At 39.9% G+C, this 19,773-nt stretch overlaps 1 protein-coding gene across 30 annotated transcripts in view; it reads left to right on the forward strand.

Moving 5' to 3' along the window:
* LOC105495610 (zinc finger protein 536) overlaps positions 1-19,773 on the forward strand; it is a 491,361-nt gene that overhangs the window by 177,210 nt on the left and 294,378 nt on the right. For 15 of the 30 annotated variants that reach the window (XR_011617373.1, XM_071086002.1, XM_071086006.1 and 12 more), the window contains one exon: positions 2,577-2,655. The exons of the other annotated variants lie outside the window; for them this stretch is intronic. Coding sequence is in view for 14 of the 15 variants with exons in the window: in XM_071086002.1 (XP_070942103.1) it covers positions 2,631-2,655 (25 nt within the window). In the remaining variant the exon portion in view is untranslated. The remainder of the gene's footprint in view (positions 1-2,576; positions 2,656-19,773) is intronic. 30 annotated transcript variants of the gene reach the window in all.

Raw genomic sequence — 19,773 nt, forward strand, 5'->3', positions numbered from 1 at the left:
GTGAATCTACAATTATCTCAAGACAAGAAGTTTGAAAAAACTCAGCTTTTACTTCTTTGTTTTATATTGCCATTTCCGCCGTACCCCTTACAGTTTGGTGTTCTGTGGATTCTTTACTAATCTGCCTCGTTTATTTAAATGTTAATTGTCGTCTGTTAATTTGATTTCAGTACTTGAAGCCAAACTCAACAATAAGACCTCTTAATGATTACAAGGTATTAGGGCTTGGAGAAGGGGGTTTGAGAAGACCGTCATCCCTACAAGAAAGTAACCAGTGTTCAGAAATAAATAGGCATGAGAGAGCTAGAAGGAGAGAGAGAAAGAGGGAACACCTCAATGGAAAGAATGACTGATTGGCAAATTTAAGAGCTCACAAAACAGACCAGGTCTAGGATGTTAGAAAGTACGAACAGAAAATAGCCCATGATTTTAAACATTAATTCTTTAGTTTCTTTTCCCGTTTTAAATTTTGAAATAATTATAGATTGAGAAGAAGTTGCAAAGATAGTATAGAGAGGTCTTTGCTTTTCCCCATTGCTTGCATCTTACATAACTGTAGTGCTGCATAATAGCAAAAGCAGGAAACCAACATGGCTACAATGTACCTGACCAGTTCTGGGTCATTTGATCACATCTGTAGACTCTGTAACCGCTGTCTCTATTATGACACAGAAGTGCTCCTCACCACAAGCTCTCCCTCATGTACCCATTTGCAGTTATATCCCCTCCCTGCCCCAACCATCCCTAGCCCTTGGTGCCTACCCATCTGTTTAATTTTCTCAATTTGAGAATGTTATATAAATGGAACCATACGATATATGACCTTTGGCATTGGCTTTTTCTTTTTCTTTTTTGTTTTAAATTATAGTTTAAGTTATGGAGTACATGTGCAGAACGTGCAGTTTTGTTACATAGGTATACACGCGCCATGGTGGTTTGCTGCACCCATCAACTTGTCACCTACATGAGGTATTTCTCCTAATGCTATCCCTCCCCTAGCCTCGTAATCCCCAACAAGCCCCAGTGTGTGATGTTCACCTCCCTGTGTCCATGCGTCCTCATTGTTCGACTCCCACTTATGAGTGAGAACATACTGTGTTTGGTTTTCTGTTCTTGTGTTAGCTTGCTGAGAATGATGGTTTCCAGCTTTATCTATGTCCCTGCAAAGGACATGAACTCATCCATCCTTTTTTATGGCTGCATAGTATTCCATGGTGTATATGTGCCACATTTTCTTTATCCAGTCTATCATTGATGAACAGCTGGGTTGGTTCCAAGTCTGTAGGTTCCATTCTGTAGGTTCTCAGCTATTGTGAATAGTGCTGCAATAAACATATGTGTGCATGTCTCTTTATAGTAGAATGATTTATAATCCTTTGGGTGTATACCCAGTAATGGGATTGCTGGGTCAAATGGTATTTCTAGTTCTAGATCCTTGAGGAATCACCACACTGTCTCCCACAATGGTTGAACTAATTTATACTCCCACCAACCGTGTAAAAGCATTCCTATTTCTCCACATCCTCTCTAGTATCTGTTGTTTCCTGCCTTTTTAATGATTGCCATTCTAACTGGTGTGAGATGGTATCTTATTGTGGTTTTAATTTGCATTTCTCTGATGAGCAGTGATGATGAGCTTTTTTTCATATGTCTGTTGGCTACATAAATGTCTTCTTTCAAGAAGTGTCTATTCATATCCTTCACCCACTTTTTCATGTTTTTTTTTTTTTTCTTCTTGTAAATTTGTTTAAGTTCTTTGTAGATTCTGGATATTAGCCCTTTGTCAGATAGATAGATTGCAAAAATTTTCTCCCATTCTGTAGGTTGACTGTTCACTCTGATGATAGGTTCTTTTGCTGTGCAGAAGCTCTTTAGTTTAATTAGGTCCCACTTCTCAATTTTGGCTTTTGTTGCCATTGCTTTTGGTATTTTAGACATGAAGTCTTTGCCCATGCTTATGTCCTGAATGGTACTGCCTAGGTTTTCTTCTAGGATTTTTATGGTTTTAGGTCTTATGTTAAAGTCTTTAATCCATCTTGAGTTAATTTTTGTATGAGGTGTAAGGAAGGGGTCCAGTTTCAGTTTTCTGCATATGGCTAGCTAGCCAGTTTTCCCAACACCATTTATTAAATACGAAATGCTTTTTTTTTTTTTTTTTTTGAGATGGAGTCTTGCTCTGTCACCCAGTCACCCAGGCTAGAGTGCACACTGCAACCTCCGCCTCCCAGGTTCGAGCGATTATCCTGCCTCAGCCTCCTGAGTAGCTGGGATTACAGGCGCCCACCATCATGCCCAGCTTAATTCTGTATTTTTGGTAGAGATGGGATTTCACCAAGCTGGTCACGCTGGTCTTGAACTCCTGACCTCAAGCAGTCCACCTTCCTCGGCCTCCCAAAGTGCTGGGATTACAGGCATGAGCCACTGCACCTAGCCTTGGCATTGGCTTTTTAAGATTCAGCATAATGCCCTTGAGCGCCATCCATGTTTTGCATGTATTAAGAATTCATTCCTTTATATTTCCGAGTAGTACCCCATGGCATAGATGTACCACAATTCATTTCACTATTCTATTGTAGGACGTCCCCCTGCCCCCCAGAATTTGGCTGTTTTAGCCAAAACTTCTGTGAACAATGGCGTACAGGTTTTTGGGTGAACGTAAGTTTATTTTTCTAATATAAGTACTTAGAAATGCAAATGTTAGATCGTACGGTAAGGGTATGTTTTATTTTTTTATTATTTTTATTTTTATTTTATTTTATTTTTTTTTGAGATGGAGTCTCGCTGTGTCTCCCAGGCTGGAGTGCAGTGATCTCGGCTCACTGCAAGCTCCGCCTCCCGGGTTCACGCCATTCTCCCGCCTCAGCCTCCCAAGTAGCTGGGACTACAGGCGCCCGCCACCACGCCCAGCTAGTCTTTTGTATTTTTAGTAGAGACGGGGTTTCACCATGTTAGCCAGGATAGTCTCGATCTCCTGACCTCGTGATCCACCCGCCTCGGCCTCCCAAAGTGCTGGGATTACAGGCTTGAGCCACCGCGCCCGGCCTTAGTTTTTATTTTTTAAAGAAGATGTCGAAGTTTTCCGGAGTGGCTGTACCATCCTGCATTTGTACCAGCAAAGCATGAGAGATCAGGTTGTTTGCACCCCCAGCAGCACTTGGTATTGTCATTTTGAACACAATTTTAACTGTTTTAATCAGTATGTAGTGTTATATCATCATGCTTTTAATTTGTATTTCCCTAATGGATGGTGATGCTGAACATATTTTCATGTGTTTATTTGCTATTCACGTCTCTTTTTTGGTGAAATATCTAGCCATGTCTTTTGCCTGTTTTCTAATTATATTATTTATTGAGTTGAGTTTTGAGGGGTTTTGTTTTGTTTTTGAGACAAGGTCTCACTTTGTCACCCAGGCTGCAGTGCAGTGGTGCTAACATAGCTCATTGCAGCCTTGAACTCCTGGGCTCAAATGATCCTCCCACTTCAGCCTCCTAAGTGAGCAGTTGAGACTACAGGTGTAAGCCACCATGCCTGGCCTGAGAGTTCTTTCTACATATTAAATATGAGTCTTTGGTCAGATATACGGTTTGCAAATATTTTCCCCTAGTCTGTAGCTTGTCTTTTTATCTTCTTAGCAGGGTTTTCTGCAGAGCAAAAAATGTAATTTTGACAAAATCCAATTTATTAATTTTTCTTTTTGTGAATTTTACTTCCGGTGTCATATCTAAGAACCATTTGCCCAGGACCTAGGTTCCTATAATTTTTTTCTTATATTATCTTCTAAAAGTTTCATAGTTTTGTGCTTTATATTTACATTTATAATCCATGTTTTGTGTAAGATGTGAGATTTAGGTCAAGGTTCTTTTTTTTTTTTTTTTTTTTTTTTGCTTATAGATATCCAGTTGTTCTAGCTCCATGTGCTGCAAGAAACTCTCCTTCCTTCATGGAATTGATTTTGCATCCTTGTCAAAAATCAGTTGGCCTTACCTGTGTAGGGGGCTGCTTCTGAGTTGTCTGTTCCGTTCCATTGATCTGTGTATTCTTTTTCTTTTATGAGATGGGGTCTCACTCTGTCACCTAGGCTGGAGCTCACTGTAGCCTGGAATTCCTGGGCTCCAGCGATCCTCCTGCTTCAGTCTGGTCTATGTATCTTGCTATTTGAGAATAAGAAAGAAGGACTTCAAGATCCAGGTTAGACTCCCCATGCCCCAGTACCTCTGGCCTCCACCAAGAGTGGATGTGAGCACTGGAACTGGGCTCACCACCCCTGGGGGGTTTGCTCTGCACAGGAGCACGTGTGAAGGACTTTGCCCACTGCTTTCTCTACCACATTCCCCAGACACTACTGTTTTGGGTCTCTTTTCATTTCTTTTCCTTGCTTACGCATGTTCTCAGATTAAAGTGGGATTTTCTGAAACAGATTTTTTCTATAATGGGGTAAAAACCGTAAGTAAACAGAATTATCATAACAATCTAAATAGTAATAAAATATGTTTTTCTGTTTCTATTCAAAGAGGGGGATAGGTAACTAGAGAAGATGAAAGGAAAAGCTAGATTTGTGGGTGGTAGGTGTGTTTTTTTCTTCTTCTTCTTCAATAACAGGTACAGAGTTTTAGTAAAGGACTTCAAGGCAAAAGGAAAAAAATAGCATATACTGTTATGGGGTTATTTTTATCTTTCATTTTTATGACAACTTATTTGTACTTAAGAGAATCTTTCCAAAGAGTTAGAAGCATCATTAAATAAAGACTGTGAAATGTGCAATATGGCTTATTTATTTAAATGTTAATTGGTCCAACGAACACTTCTAATTAGCTCTATATTTGCTTAGCAAAAAGTTTTACAAATTCCAATTGTGAAAAGCAGCTATTTTGAGCTGGTAAGCATGTTGCAGCCTCAGCTATGATTTTTCTATAGTTCTCAGCCCTTGAAGGCACAATTTAATTTTTCATGTATGCATACTAGCAACGGTAAACACTTGCGAGTGTAAAGAACCTTCTTTAATTAGCTGCACAACAATTAAAGGATTCACAAACTAAATTGAACCCTGTCTCGGTGCTTACTAGCTGAATTCTACCACCTGTCACAACAGCACTTTGTTCAATCTGTTATGCAAAATCATTATAGCAATATAGCGGAGGGGGAAAAAAAGAGAAAACAGCAATTATTTCTTACTTTTCTCTTGAATGGGTTATTTTGGGTTATACTGATGTCAGGTTCATTGAAGCTAACCTTTTGAAATCTGTAACAGCATAATACTTCTAAGGCAGTCTCAGAATGGCTAGAAGAATATTCCGTTTTACATTTTTAGGAGGAAGCAGCATTCATTTCTTTTCTCCTAAAAGTGCTGGAGACTCTGATCATTTGAAACAACCTGTTCTACCTCTCCCAGCCACCTTCCATTTGCCTTTTTTTCACAAGAAACCCTGTAGAGGCTCGACAGGCTCCTGTGTTTTAAAAGCTTGCAAACCGCGGCCGACGTGAGTTTAAAGATGCAATTCTCAAACTGCCACCTCCAAAACTCGAGCCATATTACTTCATAAGCCCAGTCACTTACTGTAAAGACATGTGTGTTGCTTGCTTTTTAAACATTTTTTTAAATTAAAAAATATATATATATAATTTTCAAAAATTTGATTTAAACTAAACTGCTCTCCTGTTTAGACTGGGTCGGAGGGGAATGTTCCCCCCACCCCACCCTGGCCATTTGCAGAGACAAAGCCTTTATTGTGAGGCCCAAACCCAAAGCCTGACATGACAGACTTCTCCCTGGAGTCGAGGAGTAAATGTTTACATTTGGTGTTGCCGTGCCCTGGCCCCCTGGCAGGAATGCTTGCAACTCTGGGCTTTCACATACAGAAGGGATGGGGAGGGATGCTTTGCGGAGGAAAACACCTCTGCTGACGAGCTGCAGTTTGAGATGCTGCCTGGCATTGCTTAAAATGGTATCAATAACATATTGTTAGTTCCAGCCTCCAAAGCATATGCGATCTGGCCGTTTCAGACATCGCAGAGATTGTAGACAAACCACTGAGCCCAGTCAGAGGGTCTGCATTCTCCCGCATTACAGTAGTTTTTAAAAGTTGTTCTTTACATCATTTCAGGAAAATGCACAATGAAGACAAGGCAGGCCTTTGAAAATCTAAACTCTTTTCCCTCAAAAAATGCTGAAAGGAGGAAAGTGAGAGCCAAAGGTCAAAGGCTGCACAAGAATGTGTTTCTCTATTTTTCCTATTTCTTAAGCAGAGGAAACTGTCATCGTTGTGGCATTTGGGTAAGAAGGACTGTCTTCGATCAGGTCCGGGAGGGAGAATTTGAAGTCTACAGGGGCTTCCCTCTTCTTTCTGCTGAAATCCAAACTCTTGGGCTGGTCCAGGGCTAGTGCATGAAAACTAAAGCGAGCTGCTATTTGCATAATTGAAGTTGATGAGACGCACATTCTTCCTGCAAACTTGCAGCTCTAGAAAGAAGATCTACTTGCTGTCTTCCGCCGCCTCGCTGTCTGCTGCTGCACTCGGCCGCAGTTTTATTGCCAGAGTCTCCAAGTGCAGGGTCCAGCTGCTCTTTGTTCCTGGGCATGCCGTCCCCCTTGTTCTTCCTGTGCTCTTGACAGCAGTGTCTGCACCAGGCTTTTGATGGGAGGCTGCTGTTGTCTTCAGGGATGGGATGGTCACATAGTAGGCTCTCAGTGAACATCTGGTGATGACCATAAATGTAATCTCCACTTGGCCGAAGAACTCATGGGAATTGAAGGGTGGATTCAGGCAATTTAAACTCTTCAGCATTCCCCTCTGTTTTTCTTTTCTTTTCTTCTTTCTTCTTTTCTTTTCTTTTTTTTTTTTCTGCTGTTCATTTAGAATCTCCTCATCACGGTGCACTATTTGTTCTGTCCCACGTTCCTTATGGCTAGTCCTGCAAGAGAAGATGGTAGGAAGAAGAACAGTAGCTAGCGTTGCCCATGCAGGGTCTGCTTATCTTGTGCTCAGACCTGGGTTGGGCACAAAGGGGGCCACTTTGCCCTCAAGAGGCTTCTAGTCTAGGCACAGAGCCCAGACTCCCGAAGGAAATATGGAGACAGCCTTGGGGTAGATTCCATATTTGGGGCAGGCTGGAGGGGGGACACTGTTTTCTGGCACCCCAGCATCGCTGGAACTCCAGCATCCTCAACTCCAGGCCACTTGAGGTAGTGGTGGCTTAGCAGTGAGGTGCATGGCACATGGAGACAGGCGGTCTGGGTTCAATTCCAGCAATCTAGTGATCAGATGTGAAACTTGAAGCAAGTTATTTAACCTCTCTGCACCTCAGTTTCCTCAACCATAAAATGAGTTTGATGGTAGTAAAATTTGCTGGTAGAGTTTGAGAATTAGGTGGAGGCACTTAGAACAGGACTGAGTGCCCGGGAAGTACCATGTTAGTTACCATTGCTGTTTGTTTCTAGAAAACTCTCCAACCATGATTTTCCTCTTCTCTCACACTACAACCACAGTCATCAACACAGAAGACTTCTGTGACCAAATGTCGGGGTAGGGGGGCTCCTCCACACACCCAGCAGTGGACAGCAGCTGGGTGTCCCACAATTCCATTCTGCCACCATCTACCCGGAGATCCCACAGGTTGCAAACTCAGTCCCCAAGACGGTCCCGTCCCAGACACCAGTTGCAAGTCCAGGCCTCACAAACTTCTGACCAACAGCCTTCACGTTGGGGTTCCCATGACCCCCTCTTTGGGTTCTATTAATTTGCCGGAACAGCTCACAGAACTCAGGGAAATATTTACTTATGCTTACTGGTTTATTATAAAGAATATTACAAAGGATGTGGATGAAGAGAGGCATAGGGCAACATATGGGGCATGGTAGGGAGCTTCTGTGCCGTCCCTGGGCACCACTGTCTGGGAACCTCAATGCGTTCAGCTATCCTGAAGCTCCCAGAACCCAGTCCTCTTGGGTTTTTGGGAAGCTTCATGATGTCATACATATCCTTCAGAATATAAGGTGAGACCCTCTTTGGGGAGGGTCTTAATAACCCAAATCAGAAAGATAGGGGAAGATTAGAGTCCTGCCTTGGGGCAGGTGAAAGGAAGTCAGGAAAAGATCAGAAGTATTCTGTTTCCTGAGGCCCAATACTGCCAACATTACAACAAAAGACTCTAACAGGGACCATGGGAGTTATGAGCCAGGAACCACGGACAAAACCTACGTATACATAGTAACACCGAACTACTACTTCCTGAACTTGGGGTCTCCTTGGCCTGAACTCCGTAGGTTCTGAGACTCAACAGGACCTTAGGAAACCATCTCCTACCTCCTGGCTTCAGGCTTGATGGGTCTGATGAGCCATCAGACCAGAGTCTTCCAGGGAAAGCTTCTCGATGGGTACCAAACCATTTAAGTCTACACTTCTCCCTTGCCTCTTGATATTGTTTATCAGTGCAGTGTTGTGGTCTAGAAGGTGGATTTTCAGAACCAGTGTGATCAGACGCTGCACCTGAATCGTTTTCCACCTGTGCATCCTGCCTACTGGAATTCGGCATTACTTACTGAAGAATGTGGAGGCCCTTGATGCAGAGGCGCTTTTTTTTTTTTTTTTTTTTTTTTTTTTTTTTTTAGATAGAGTCTCACTCTGTATCCCAGGTTGGAGTGCACTGGCGCTATCTCTGCTCACTGCAACCTCCACCTCCTGGATTCAACCGATTCTCCTACCTCAGCCTCCTGAGTAGCTGGGATTACAGGCACCCGCCAACACACCCAGCTAATTTTTGTGTTTTTGGTAGAGACAGGATTTCACCATGTTGTCCAAGCTGGTCTTGAACTCCTGACCTCAGGAGATCCACCCGCCTCAGCCTCCCAAAGTGCTGGGATTACAGGCATGAGTCACCATGCCCGGCCACTGTTTCTATCTTATCAAACCTGGAGGATCTCTAAAATCAGGAGTTCCTGAGTATCTTCCGTGCTAGAAGTATGTGCATTGTTCCATGTGCATGGCACGTGGGAGAGACACAATCATTGCTAATATATGAATTTATAGCCTAGCAGGGGCACCGAGAAAAGAGGACAACTCGTCAACCGCGATGCATGCCCAGGGAGAAACAATCCAAGGAAGGGGAGTGGGAGACGAGAGAGTGGAGTGTGGTTAAGGACTGGGAAAGGATCAGGAGCAGGTGCCACCAAGCGAGAATCTTAATTCGCCACGGTCATGGGTGGGGGAAAGTTTTGAAGGTGTTTTCTTTGAAATCCACACCGCTTTACTCCAGGCCAACAGGGATTTTGGCCAGGAGACTGCAGGATGATGTAGGAGAGCTCTGCTGTTGGGGAAGGATGCATTGTAGGGCTATAAATACCTGAGATAGGAAATGCATATTTTTAGCTCCAGGCATTGAGGAAACTTGGATTATCTAGCGGTGATTGGGGTCATCTCCCAGCTCTGTTTCTACGCTGGGAAACTGTGCGGCCAGTTTTCCTTTTAAGGGTTGAGCAACATGCCAGGGCTGGCACAGCTTGGTGCCTGACACAGAGTGACCCTTGGAAACTGTCTGTGGAATGACTGTGTGACAGCCTCCAATGAACAAGTTTTCTGTAGCAAGTGTGCTCCTTTAAAGCGGGGGCCACCACAACTTGTTGGCATTTCCCTGGGTGTTGCTATCGTGTCAGTTTCTCATGGTGATAATCTTTTAAAAGATGTTTGATCCCGAAGCAGTGTAGAAAGAGACTCAAGCAGATAGGAGATCCACAGAGTAGACAGAGGGCATCCCCAACCCCTGTTGTCTCTGCTGTGGACCCTGGACTGACTGCAATCATGTCGGGTCCCACCAGTTACTTTAATGAGAGGGGATTTTGCTTTTATAGAAGTTGCTGCCTTTCTTGTGCCTGTTACTTTGCTCACTTATTACTGGGGTCACAGCAGGTGGCTGGATAAAGGATCACCAGAAACAGGGAGCCAGCCCTACAACTCCACTCTGCTCCTCCCTGACCTACCCTGTCCTGTATGGCCAACAGACTGACCTTATGATCCCCAGAAGGCTGAAAAATCCACAAAGGATGTTTCTTCCTTTTTGTTTATATTGACGTTTTGCTAGTTTTTCTGACCATTACCTAATGAGCTGATTTCAAAATCAGCTTGCTGTTTGTTTCGAGAATACTCTCCAACCGTGATTTTCCTCTTCTCTCACACTACAACTATAGTCATCAACACAGAAGAAGACTTCTGTGGCCAAATGTCGGGGTAGGGGGCTCCCCACACACCCAGCAGTGGACACCAGCTGGGTGTCCCCCAATTCATTTCTGCCACCATCTGCCTGGAGATCCCACAGGGTGAGAGTTCAGTCCCCAAGATGGCCCCGCCCCAGACACAAATTGCAAACCTGGGTCTCACGAACTTCTGACCAACAGGCTTCATGTGGAGGCTTCCAACACCCCTTTTTTGTGTTCTGAGCAGCAGGAAGGGAATGGACATCCCTGGGTGATCACCAAGATGAGTTCTTTGCTGTCTCTCCTTTCAGGCCCTTATGCATATATAGTCTCTCTTTTTGTTGTTGTACATAAAGTGGATTATGCTTTGCATGCCGTTTTGTGAGCAGCCACTGAATTTAACGTATTCTTCCGCATCCTGCTTGATGAGTGCAAAAACAATTGCATGACTCTACCATGATTGATTTATCTAACCCAGTCCTGTGGGTGGAAATACAGATGGTTTCAAATTTTCTTTTTCTCTCGTTAGATGTGGGGACTGGGCTCCTTGCCTTTGGCTCATAGAGGGTGACTGGGTTTCCCTTCGTTGAGAGGAAAGTGGCTGTCATGAAATCAGTTGGGTTTTCTCTGATGTGATGGGCACCATGAATACCTGCTTTGGCCAACTCATCACCAACCCTGAAGGGGTCTCAGGCATATACTTTTGGATTGGAGATGGGATATGAGAGAGATGGGCTGTGTTTCTTTTCCTGTGAGTGGATACATGTACCCATGCCCATGTACATGTGTGCACAGAGGTGTGGAGGAAGTTCAACCTGTTTTTTGCTTTGAGTTTTTGGTGATTGAATCCAGGTCGTCATAGACCATGGGGAGGAGGGTGGAAATCTGGGTGTTGCATTCTAGTATAATTGGCCACTAGTATAATTACCCTAACCTTCTGAGTGCCTGCTCATGGGTGTTAAGCATTTGTCTACACCATTTTTGATTAGTGCATGGTATCCAGGGGGTGCCCTTGTGAGCCAGCCTCCCCTCCCCATCACCACCTTTGTTCCTTGAGCTTCTTTCCTTCAATACTCCATCTGCATTCTTTGTCCAGGCCACAGCCTTTTCTCCAGGAATTAAAAAGTCATCACTGTTTTCTACTGCCATTAAATCTTCTTGATCTTTGATGAGAGTTGTGAGCTGCTCCCTCCTCTGCCAATTTAAGCAGCTGGGAGGGATATTGGTGAGGGCACAGGAAGTAAGTGGAAGAAGGGTATCAAGGGGGTCACATCACAGTTGCAATCTGCTTTTGTTTTATTCCTTTGGTTGTTAGTAATTAGTCATTCATCCATCCATATCTCCGTCCATTCATCAGCCATCATTGATCCATCCGTCCATCTATCCATCATCCATCCATCTATCCTTCCATCTATTCATCCATCCATTATTCTCTATCCATCTATCATCCATCCATCTATATATATTCATCCACCCTCCATCCATTGATCTTCTATCCATCCTTCACCTATCATCATCCATCTATTCATCCATCCATCCATCCACCCACAAATCCATCATTCATTCATTATAATCCATTTGTCTCCATCCATCCATCCATCCATCCATCCATCCATCCATCCATCCCTCCACAAATCCATCATTCATCCATTATCATCCATTCATCTATTAATCCATCCATCCATCCATTCATCCATCTATCCATGTCTTTCTATGTAAACATTCATCTCTGGTATGTAGAATGGTGTCTGGCATATAGTAGTTGCTCAATACATATTTGTTGAATAAATGAATGAATAAATAAATAAAAGTCAGAGGTTTTGAACTTGGAGAGTGTATTTCCTGCGAATAGGCTGCAGCAGGCCTATGAAATTCAGATCACCTTTTTCTGCTAAAGGACATCTCAAGCCTTGCTCATCTTACAGAGCTCTCTTTTCTTATGTTGTTATCCTTGGGAGGCACCCTGTCTAATTTTCTCCTTCCGAATCCCTGGCCCCCCTGTTCCCCACTTCCTTGGCAGCAGATAAGGAAGAAGGGCAATCTAGGTGTACTTTTATAAATGACACTTTGATGAACATCATTTCAGCTAAATCTTTGTACACATTCTTAATTATTTCCTTAGGTTTAATTGCTAGAAGTGGAATTGCCAGGTTAAAGAGAATGCACATTTAAAGATTTGAATACCTGTTGCCAAATTGCCCTTCAGGCATGTTATGTCAAATTATGTCCCCTCCCCCCCCACCACCACTGCCACACAAATTATGACCCGGTCCCTTTCCTTATATTCCTTCATGTCTGAATGTTATTTAACAAAGTGATACACCGTACTAATTTTATATGCAAACTGTCTCATTTTACTTTTTATTTCTCAAACTTAATATGTATGTATATCTATATTTTATGTAGATATATATCCATGTAGATGTAAAGATACATATCTTTAATGGAATGTCTCTAATTCCCTTTGGTGAATTACCTGTTTATGACTTCTGTCTGGTTTCCTTTTGGGTATTTGAGTTTTTTTTTAACTGTAGCGTCTCTTCCTACATCAGAGATATTAACCCTTTGTCTTATACACATCTTCTAATTGTTTCTTCCAAGTATTTCACTTGGAAAAATATTTTGTACACAGTGTTTTTTAATGAGATAAAGGGATTTAAGTGATTAAATCTTTTAATCTATTCCTTTACTTTTTAGTGTCATGCTTTGAAAATAATTTCCTACCCTATTAATATGTTAATATACTCCTAAATTCACCTTATGTATTTATGATTTTATTTTAAAATATAAATTTCTAATCCATTAAGTGCTTATTTTGATGCATATCATTAGGGTAGAATTTTATATTCACACATTGCACACATATTCATAATTTTCTATTAATGAGATTTTAAAATTATATTTTCCAACTGATATATAAGATATATAGGAAAACTCCATTTACTTTTTGTTCTTTGAAATTTATAAATAAAATAACTTTAAAACATTATTTCAAATAGATAAACAATAAAAAGTGAAGGTCATTTTAAAATCTCCCATCTTCACCTCAATTTCACCCTGTTCTCAAGAGGTAATGATTATTCATGGATTGACATTATCTCTGCACATGCACAAATACATATAAATATAAAGGAATTCTTGTTTTTTACAAACATGGCAAAACCCTGTATGCATTGATTTGACACTAGCATTTATATACTTAAGAATATAGATATCTATTTAGTTCTCTTAAACTTGGACAAAATTCCATGATATGGATGTACCATAACTATTTAGGTGTTTTCCAATGGATCAATGATTGAATCATTTCCATTATTTCTCCAATTAAAAAATGCTGCAAAAAATTTTCTGGCACATACACATGTGAATATTTCTATAATATAGATACCTCCAAGTGGCATTGTTAGGTTGAAGGGTATGCAGGTTTAAAGTTTTCATGGATATTGAAGAATTGCTTTCTAAAAAGCGTGCACCAGTTTACTTTTCTGCAGATAGTGTGTGAGAATGGTCGGTTTCCCAAACCTGTACCAACAATATATAAATAAAGCTTTTTAGTTTTTTTGCAATCTGATGCACCAGATTTTTAAAATTTTATATGAATTTCCTTTAGCGTATAGTTAAATATACGTTTTTATTTATACAACTTTATATGGCTTCATTTTAAAATGTCTTTACCAAGGATTATAAAAAAATTCTCCTATGATTTTAATGATGACTTCTTAGTTTTAAAATTATTTTTGTGTGAAGTAATTTTGTGTGATGTATTTTTTAAATGCATATCCTATTGTCTCAATATGTTTACTGCTCAGTCTATTTTTATATCTGAATCATCACCTTTATCAAAACCATGTCTCACTGTGGGGCTTCCCTCTGCCTGCTTCATTGACATATTTGTCTACTTCTGTAATACTACCACATTATTTCAATTATTATAGTTTTACTGTATTTTGATTTGATAGTACACATGTTGTCTGTTTATTCTTTCTTAAAACTTGCTTGGCAATTAACACATTTTTAAATATTAGATTTCACTTGCTAAGTTTGATAGTTGATCTTATTGATAATTTGACTTGACTTTATAGATTAATTTAATAAGAATTTATGTATTTACAATATCACCATTTCATCCATGAACATGGTATAGGTCTATTCAGGTCTTATTTTATGTCCCTTTGTAAAGTTTTACATTTTACTTTTATAGATTTTGCCCATTTCTTATCATATTTATTCTGGGTGTTTGAAATTTCCTCTGACAACTTACAAGTTTTTTTATATACAAGAAAATGATCATTTTCAGTATATTGATTTTATCTTTGACATCTTACTACACATTTATTAGTACTAACAGTTTTGAACTTTATTCTTTGGACCTTTTAGGTATAGTCATTTTCAACTGTGAATAATAAGAGTTTTGCCTGGTCCTTGTCAATAATTACAACTCATAACTTCTTTTTTTTTTCAAAAAAATTCACATTGTTTGTATTGACTAAGACTTCCAGGACAGAGTGTCTTGTTGCTAGCTTTAACAGAAATAATTCCAATGTAATGCCATTAAACATAATGTGTGATTTGGCCATTTATCTTTTTATAAATCAGGAAGGAATGTTGAATTTTATCAAGTGGTCTTGGGATGTTGCTGATATAATATGATTATTCTCTTGTAAGATATTAATATAGTGAATTAGTAGATTTTCTATTGTTGAATGAATCTTGAATTATTGGGGGTAAATTCCAGTTGTTCTTTAATAAATTATGTGAATATACCGTATAGTTCATTTCACTAATATTTTATTTGATATTTATATTGATGTTAATAAATGAGATTGCCTTATAGCTTCTATAGAAAGTAGTAGTAACAGTAATTCTTGTCCTTCCTTTTCTCCTTCTCCTCCTTCCCCTCTTTCTCCTCCCTTCCTTCTTTCTTTTTGTCTTATATGCTATATCTAGTAGCACTATCCTAGACTCAGAAAATGAAATGAGAAACTTTCTATTTTTTCTGTGTTCTGAGATAGTTTATAAACATAGAGATGATCTGTTTCTTTGAACTTCTAGTAAACTATGAGCATAAAACTGATGAGGCTACATTCTTTCTATAATTATTATTTTATTCAGGTATGTTACTTCTCTTTGTCATATCTGATAACTTTTTTAGACAATTCATTCATTTTAGTGTCGATTTTCAAATTTAATGGTATAAAGTTGTTCTGTATTTTATCATTATTTTAAAATGTCTTTTGTATCTGAATTTATATTCCCTTCCTCAATCCCATGTTGTTTGTGTTTTCTCTCTTTATTCTTATCCATATTGCCACGTTTATTTTCTTGGTCTTTTCAAAGAAACTGTTTTTAATTGTATTGAATGAGCCTTTGGGGGGAAAGGGTGTGGAGCGGATTCTATTTAATGAGTGTCTGCTGTTATTTTTATTAATCCCTTCTTACTTTCATCAGGTTTATTTGTATTACCCCCCCTCCCTAGTTTATGGAATTGAAGGCTTTGTTCATTTATTTTCAATTCTTTTCACTTTCTATTCATTACATTAAAGGTTATAAAGTCTCATTTGACTACCCTCTTAACCACACCCTAGAATTTTTATTTGTTTGTTTTGCTATTGCTTTGTTTTTACCTTTAATTTGAACACATAATTAATAAGATTTCTATGTTTTGAAACTTTATTCAGGTATTTTTATATGTTGTAATACAGGTAGCATTTTTGAGATGTTGCATGGATGTTTGTAAAGAATTCTTATTTTCTGTTGGGTATGGAGTTCTGTCATTCTTATTTTTAAACATTTATTTTTAAAATCTAATTTCCTATCTGAGGAAGGCATGGTAACCTTTTCTGTGATGAATTTGTTAGTTTTGCGTTACATTACCCACTTTTGTATTATGTATTTTATAGCTTTGCTGCTAGGTGCATAGAAGTTCATCACTATGATTGCTCGTTGAAGTTCTTTGATAGACTGTATTCTTTCTTGACATAAAAATTCCCTGTACTGGCCGGGCACGGTGGTTCACATCTGTAATCTCAGTACTTTGGGAGGCTAAGGCGGGCAAATCATGAGGTCAGGAGTTTGAGACTAGCCTGGCTAACATGGTGAAACCCCCTGTCTTTACTAAAAATACAAAAAATCAGCTGGGCATGGTGGCGGTGGGTGCCTGTAATCCCAGCTACCTGGGAGGCTGAGACAGGAGAATCACTTGAACCTGGGAGGTGGAGGTTGCAGTGAGCTGAGATCGTGCTACTGCACTCCAAACCCGGGCAACAGTCTCAAAAAAAAAAAAAAAAAAAATTCCCTGTATCTACTTAATGTTTTGGCCTCAAATTATATTTTATATGATACTAATATTTCAATACTTACTTTTGTTTTATTGATGTTGCTTTGTATATGTCTTTTCTATTCTTATATTTTCAACCTTTATGTGAAACTGGTTCTCACATAAAGAATATAAAACTGGGGAATGGTGGGCACATATTTAACCTAATTCATTATTTGAAATTATTTCTTTTTATACATTATTTTAACCCATTAACATTTATTAAGTTTACTAATATGTTTAGTTTTTATTTTTGCTATTGTTTTTATTGTCTGTTAATCATGGCATATGAAGTTTTCTCTCTTTATTGCATGGATGAAATTTTGTTTCCTTTTTTTTCTTTTCTGATTTAAAAAGTGTACACCTGGTGTTTGGTCACATAATGGGAATGCTTAATTTCTGACATATATTTTAAATGTGTGTATGTGTGCATATATGCATTCAGCATCCATATCCTCCCTTGAACAAGACAAAGCCTTATCTGTCACCCATCCCAGTTCCACGTCCTTTGCCTTTCCTTCATGTGAAAATGATCTGTGATTTTAATTTCAGACTTTGTAAAAACCGTTGTGCACTACCCATTATTTGAACTTAAATATAAATTTAAACTGACCTTTGGTTTACTTATTTTTTATTTCCTCTGTTACATAAAACCTTTAATGATTTCCGAGTGAGTCTGAGTCCTTTCTTATCTGAAAATGTGTTATTTTATCTTGCACTTGATGCTACATATAGAATTATAGGTTTAAAATAACTTCCCCCAGCCCTTTGAAAATATTACCTATTTTGAAACATTCAGTGTTGTCAATGAGAAGTCTAATGACAGTCCAATTCTCATTCCTATGTGGGTAAGCTGCCTTCTTCTTCTTCCGTCTTCCTTCTTCCTTCTTCTTTCTTCTTTCTTCTTTCTTCCTTCTTCCTTCCTCCTTCCTCCTTTCTCCTCCTCCTCCTCCTTCTTCTTCTTCTCCTCTTCCTCCTCCTCCTCCTCTTCTCCTTCTCCTTCTTCTTCTTCTTTCAGCTTCATCTTTGTCTTCTTCTTCTCCTTCTTTCTACTTCCCCTCTTGCCCCTCCTCTCCTCCTCCTTCTCCTTCATCTCCTCCTCCTACTTTTCCTTCTTCTCCTCCCCACTCGCACTCCTCCCCTTCTCCCTCTCCCTTCTCCTCTTCCTCCTCCTTCTTCCTCTTCTTCTTCTTCTTCCTCTTCCTCTTCCTTCTTCCTTCTTCTCCTCCTCCTCCTCCTCCTCCTCCTCTTTTTTTTCCTTCTAGCATTGCTTTTTCCTCTTTCTTTCTGGAGGTTGGAGGTCTCTTCTTGATGTGATCAATGTGTATGAATTCTTTTTTTCCAGAAATTTTCCCATCAGCTGGGGAATTCTTTCAAACTTAACTCTTTTTATTTTTCTCAGTCTACAGACTGAAAAATCATCATGATAATCATGATCATCATCGTCGTCATCATCATTATCATTTTTTTTTTTTTTTTGAGATGGAGTGTTGCTTTGTAGTCCAGGCTGGAGTGCAATGGTATGATCTCGGCTCACTGCAAGCTCAGCTTCCCAGGTTCACACCATTCTCCTGCCTCAGCCTCCCAAGTAGCTGGGACTACAGGTGCCCACCACCACGCCCAGCTAATTTTTTGTATTTTTAGTAGAGATGGGGTTTCACCGTAGCCAGGATGGTCTCGATCTCCTGACCTCGTGATCTGCCCGCCTCGGCCTCCCAAAGTGCTGGGATTACAGGCATGAACCACCACACCTGGCCCATCATCATCATTTTTCAATCCTTAACTCGCTTGTTCTTTCTAGAACTTCTACTTGATGGGTATTAGACACTTTGGACTGTATCTGCATGTCTTTTCATTTATCTCTGATACTTTCCATTTCATTATTTTTATACTACTTTCAGTATGATCTTTCATGTCAGGAATTTGGCTGGGACCATGTCTATTCAGCTTTTAGATCTTCAACAGAGATTTTAAGAAAATATATTCAATCAGATTTTGAATTTCCAACACTTTTTTGTCTTTTCCTTCTCTGATGGCTCTATTTCCAATCGGTCATTTCTCTCTTTATGGTTGCAATATTCTCTTTTTTTGTGAAGATACTAGTTAGAATTTTTTATTAAATTATCTTTATCCACTGAATGCTTTTTTTTTTTTTTCTTTTGGGTATATCTTGGTTCTTCTTTGTTGTGTTTTTAGCTTCCTTCACATGTGTAGTGAGCTATTTTGTCATTTGTTTTTCTGAAAAGAGGACTAGTGGCTTAGTATTGGTGCCTGGCAGATATTCTTCTGTGGTTTTCTAGGTCTGTTATCCCATCAGACTTTCCATGGCATGGGAGGAATGCTTATTGGCTCTTACTGTGGAGGGTTCTGGGACTGTCAGACTTACGTTAGGATGTGCAGTATGGGGTGTGTGGGCAGGAAAATAGGCAGGCTGGGACTCACCTGCCAAATCTCTGCCCTCCCCATCCTCCCTGGGAAGAGGGCATGCTTTCTCTCTGGAACTGGGAGACTCAGGTGCTCGCCTTCCTAGTGGGCAGCCCTGCCATCTTCTTCCCCATCACGTTGATGGGACAACTTTAAACTCTCTCCTGTGTCTGTCCAGGTCCCTGTCCTCACTCTAGAACATTTTTCTGGTTAGGTGATTCATATTCTTAGAGTCTTGGATAATACTTGGTGCTTGGCTTTGAGGATGATGCTTCCCTCTACCACTGCACTTTCCATTTTGAGTTTTTATGGATCGGCTTATTATTTTCAAGTTCTTTCCCCGCATTATATTTGAGGCTATTCTTTGACCTCTGTCTATTGATCTGATCTCATCTATATTGTGTATTTATTTATTTCTTGAGATGGAGTCTCACTCTGTCGTCCAGGCTGGAGTGCAGTGGCACGATCTCGGCTCACTGCAGCTTCCACCTCCTGGGTTCAGACAATTCTCCTGCCCCAGCCTCCTGAATTGCTGGGATTATAGACACATGCCACCACTCCCGGCTAATTTTTTTTTTCTTTTTTTCTTTTTTTTTTTTTTTTTTTGGTAGAAACAGGGTTTCATTATGTTGGTCAGGCTGGTCTCAAACTCCTGACTTCAGGTGATCCACCTGCCTTGGCCTCCCAAAGTGCTGCGATTACAGGCATGAGCCACTGCACCCGGCCCTGATTTCATTTACTTTCCATCCTCAAGAATATCTCAACATTCCCGGCATGCCGATGACCTGCTTCTTGTTTTTTTTAATGCCATTAGGGAATTATTCTATGTGAAAAAAACATCTTTTATGC

The sequence above is a fragment of the Macaca nemestrina genome, chromosome 20, assembly GCF_043159975.1.
Source record: "Macaca nemestrina isolate mMacNem1 chromosome 20, mMacNem.hap1, whole genome shotgun sequence".
Lineage (NCBI taxonomy): Eukaryota > Metazoa > Chordata > Mammalia > Primates > Cercopithecidae > Macaca > Macaca nemestrina.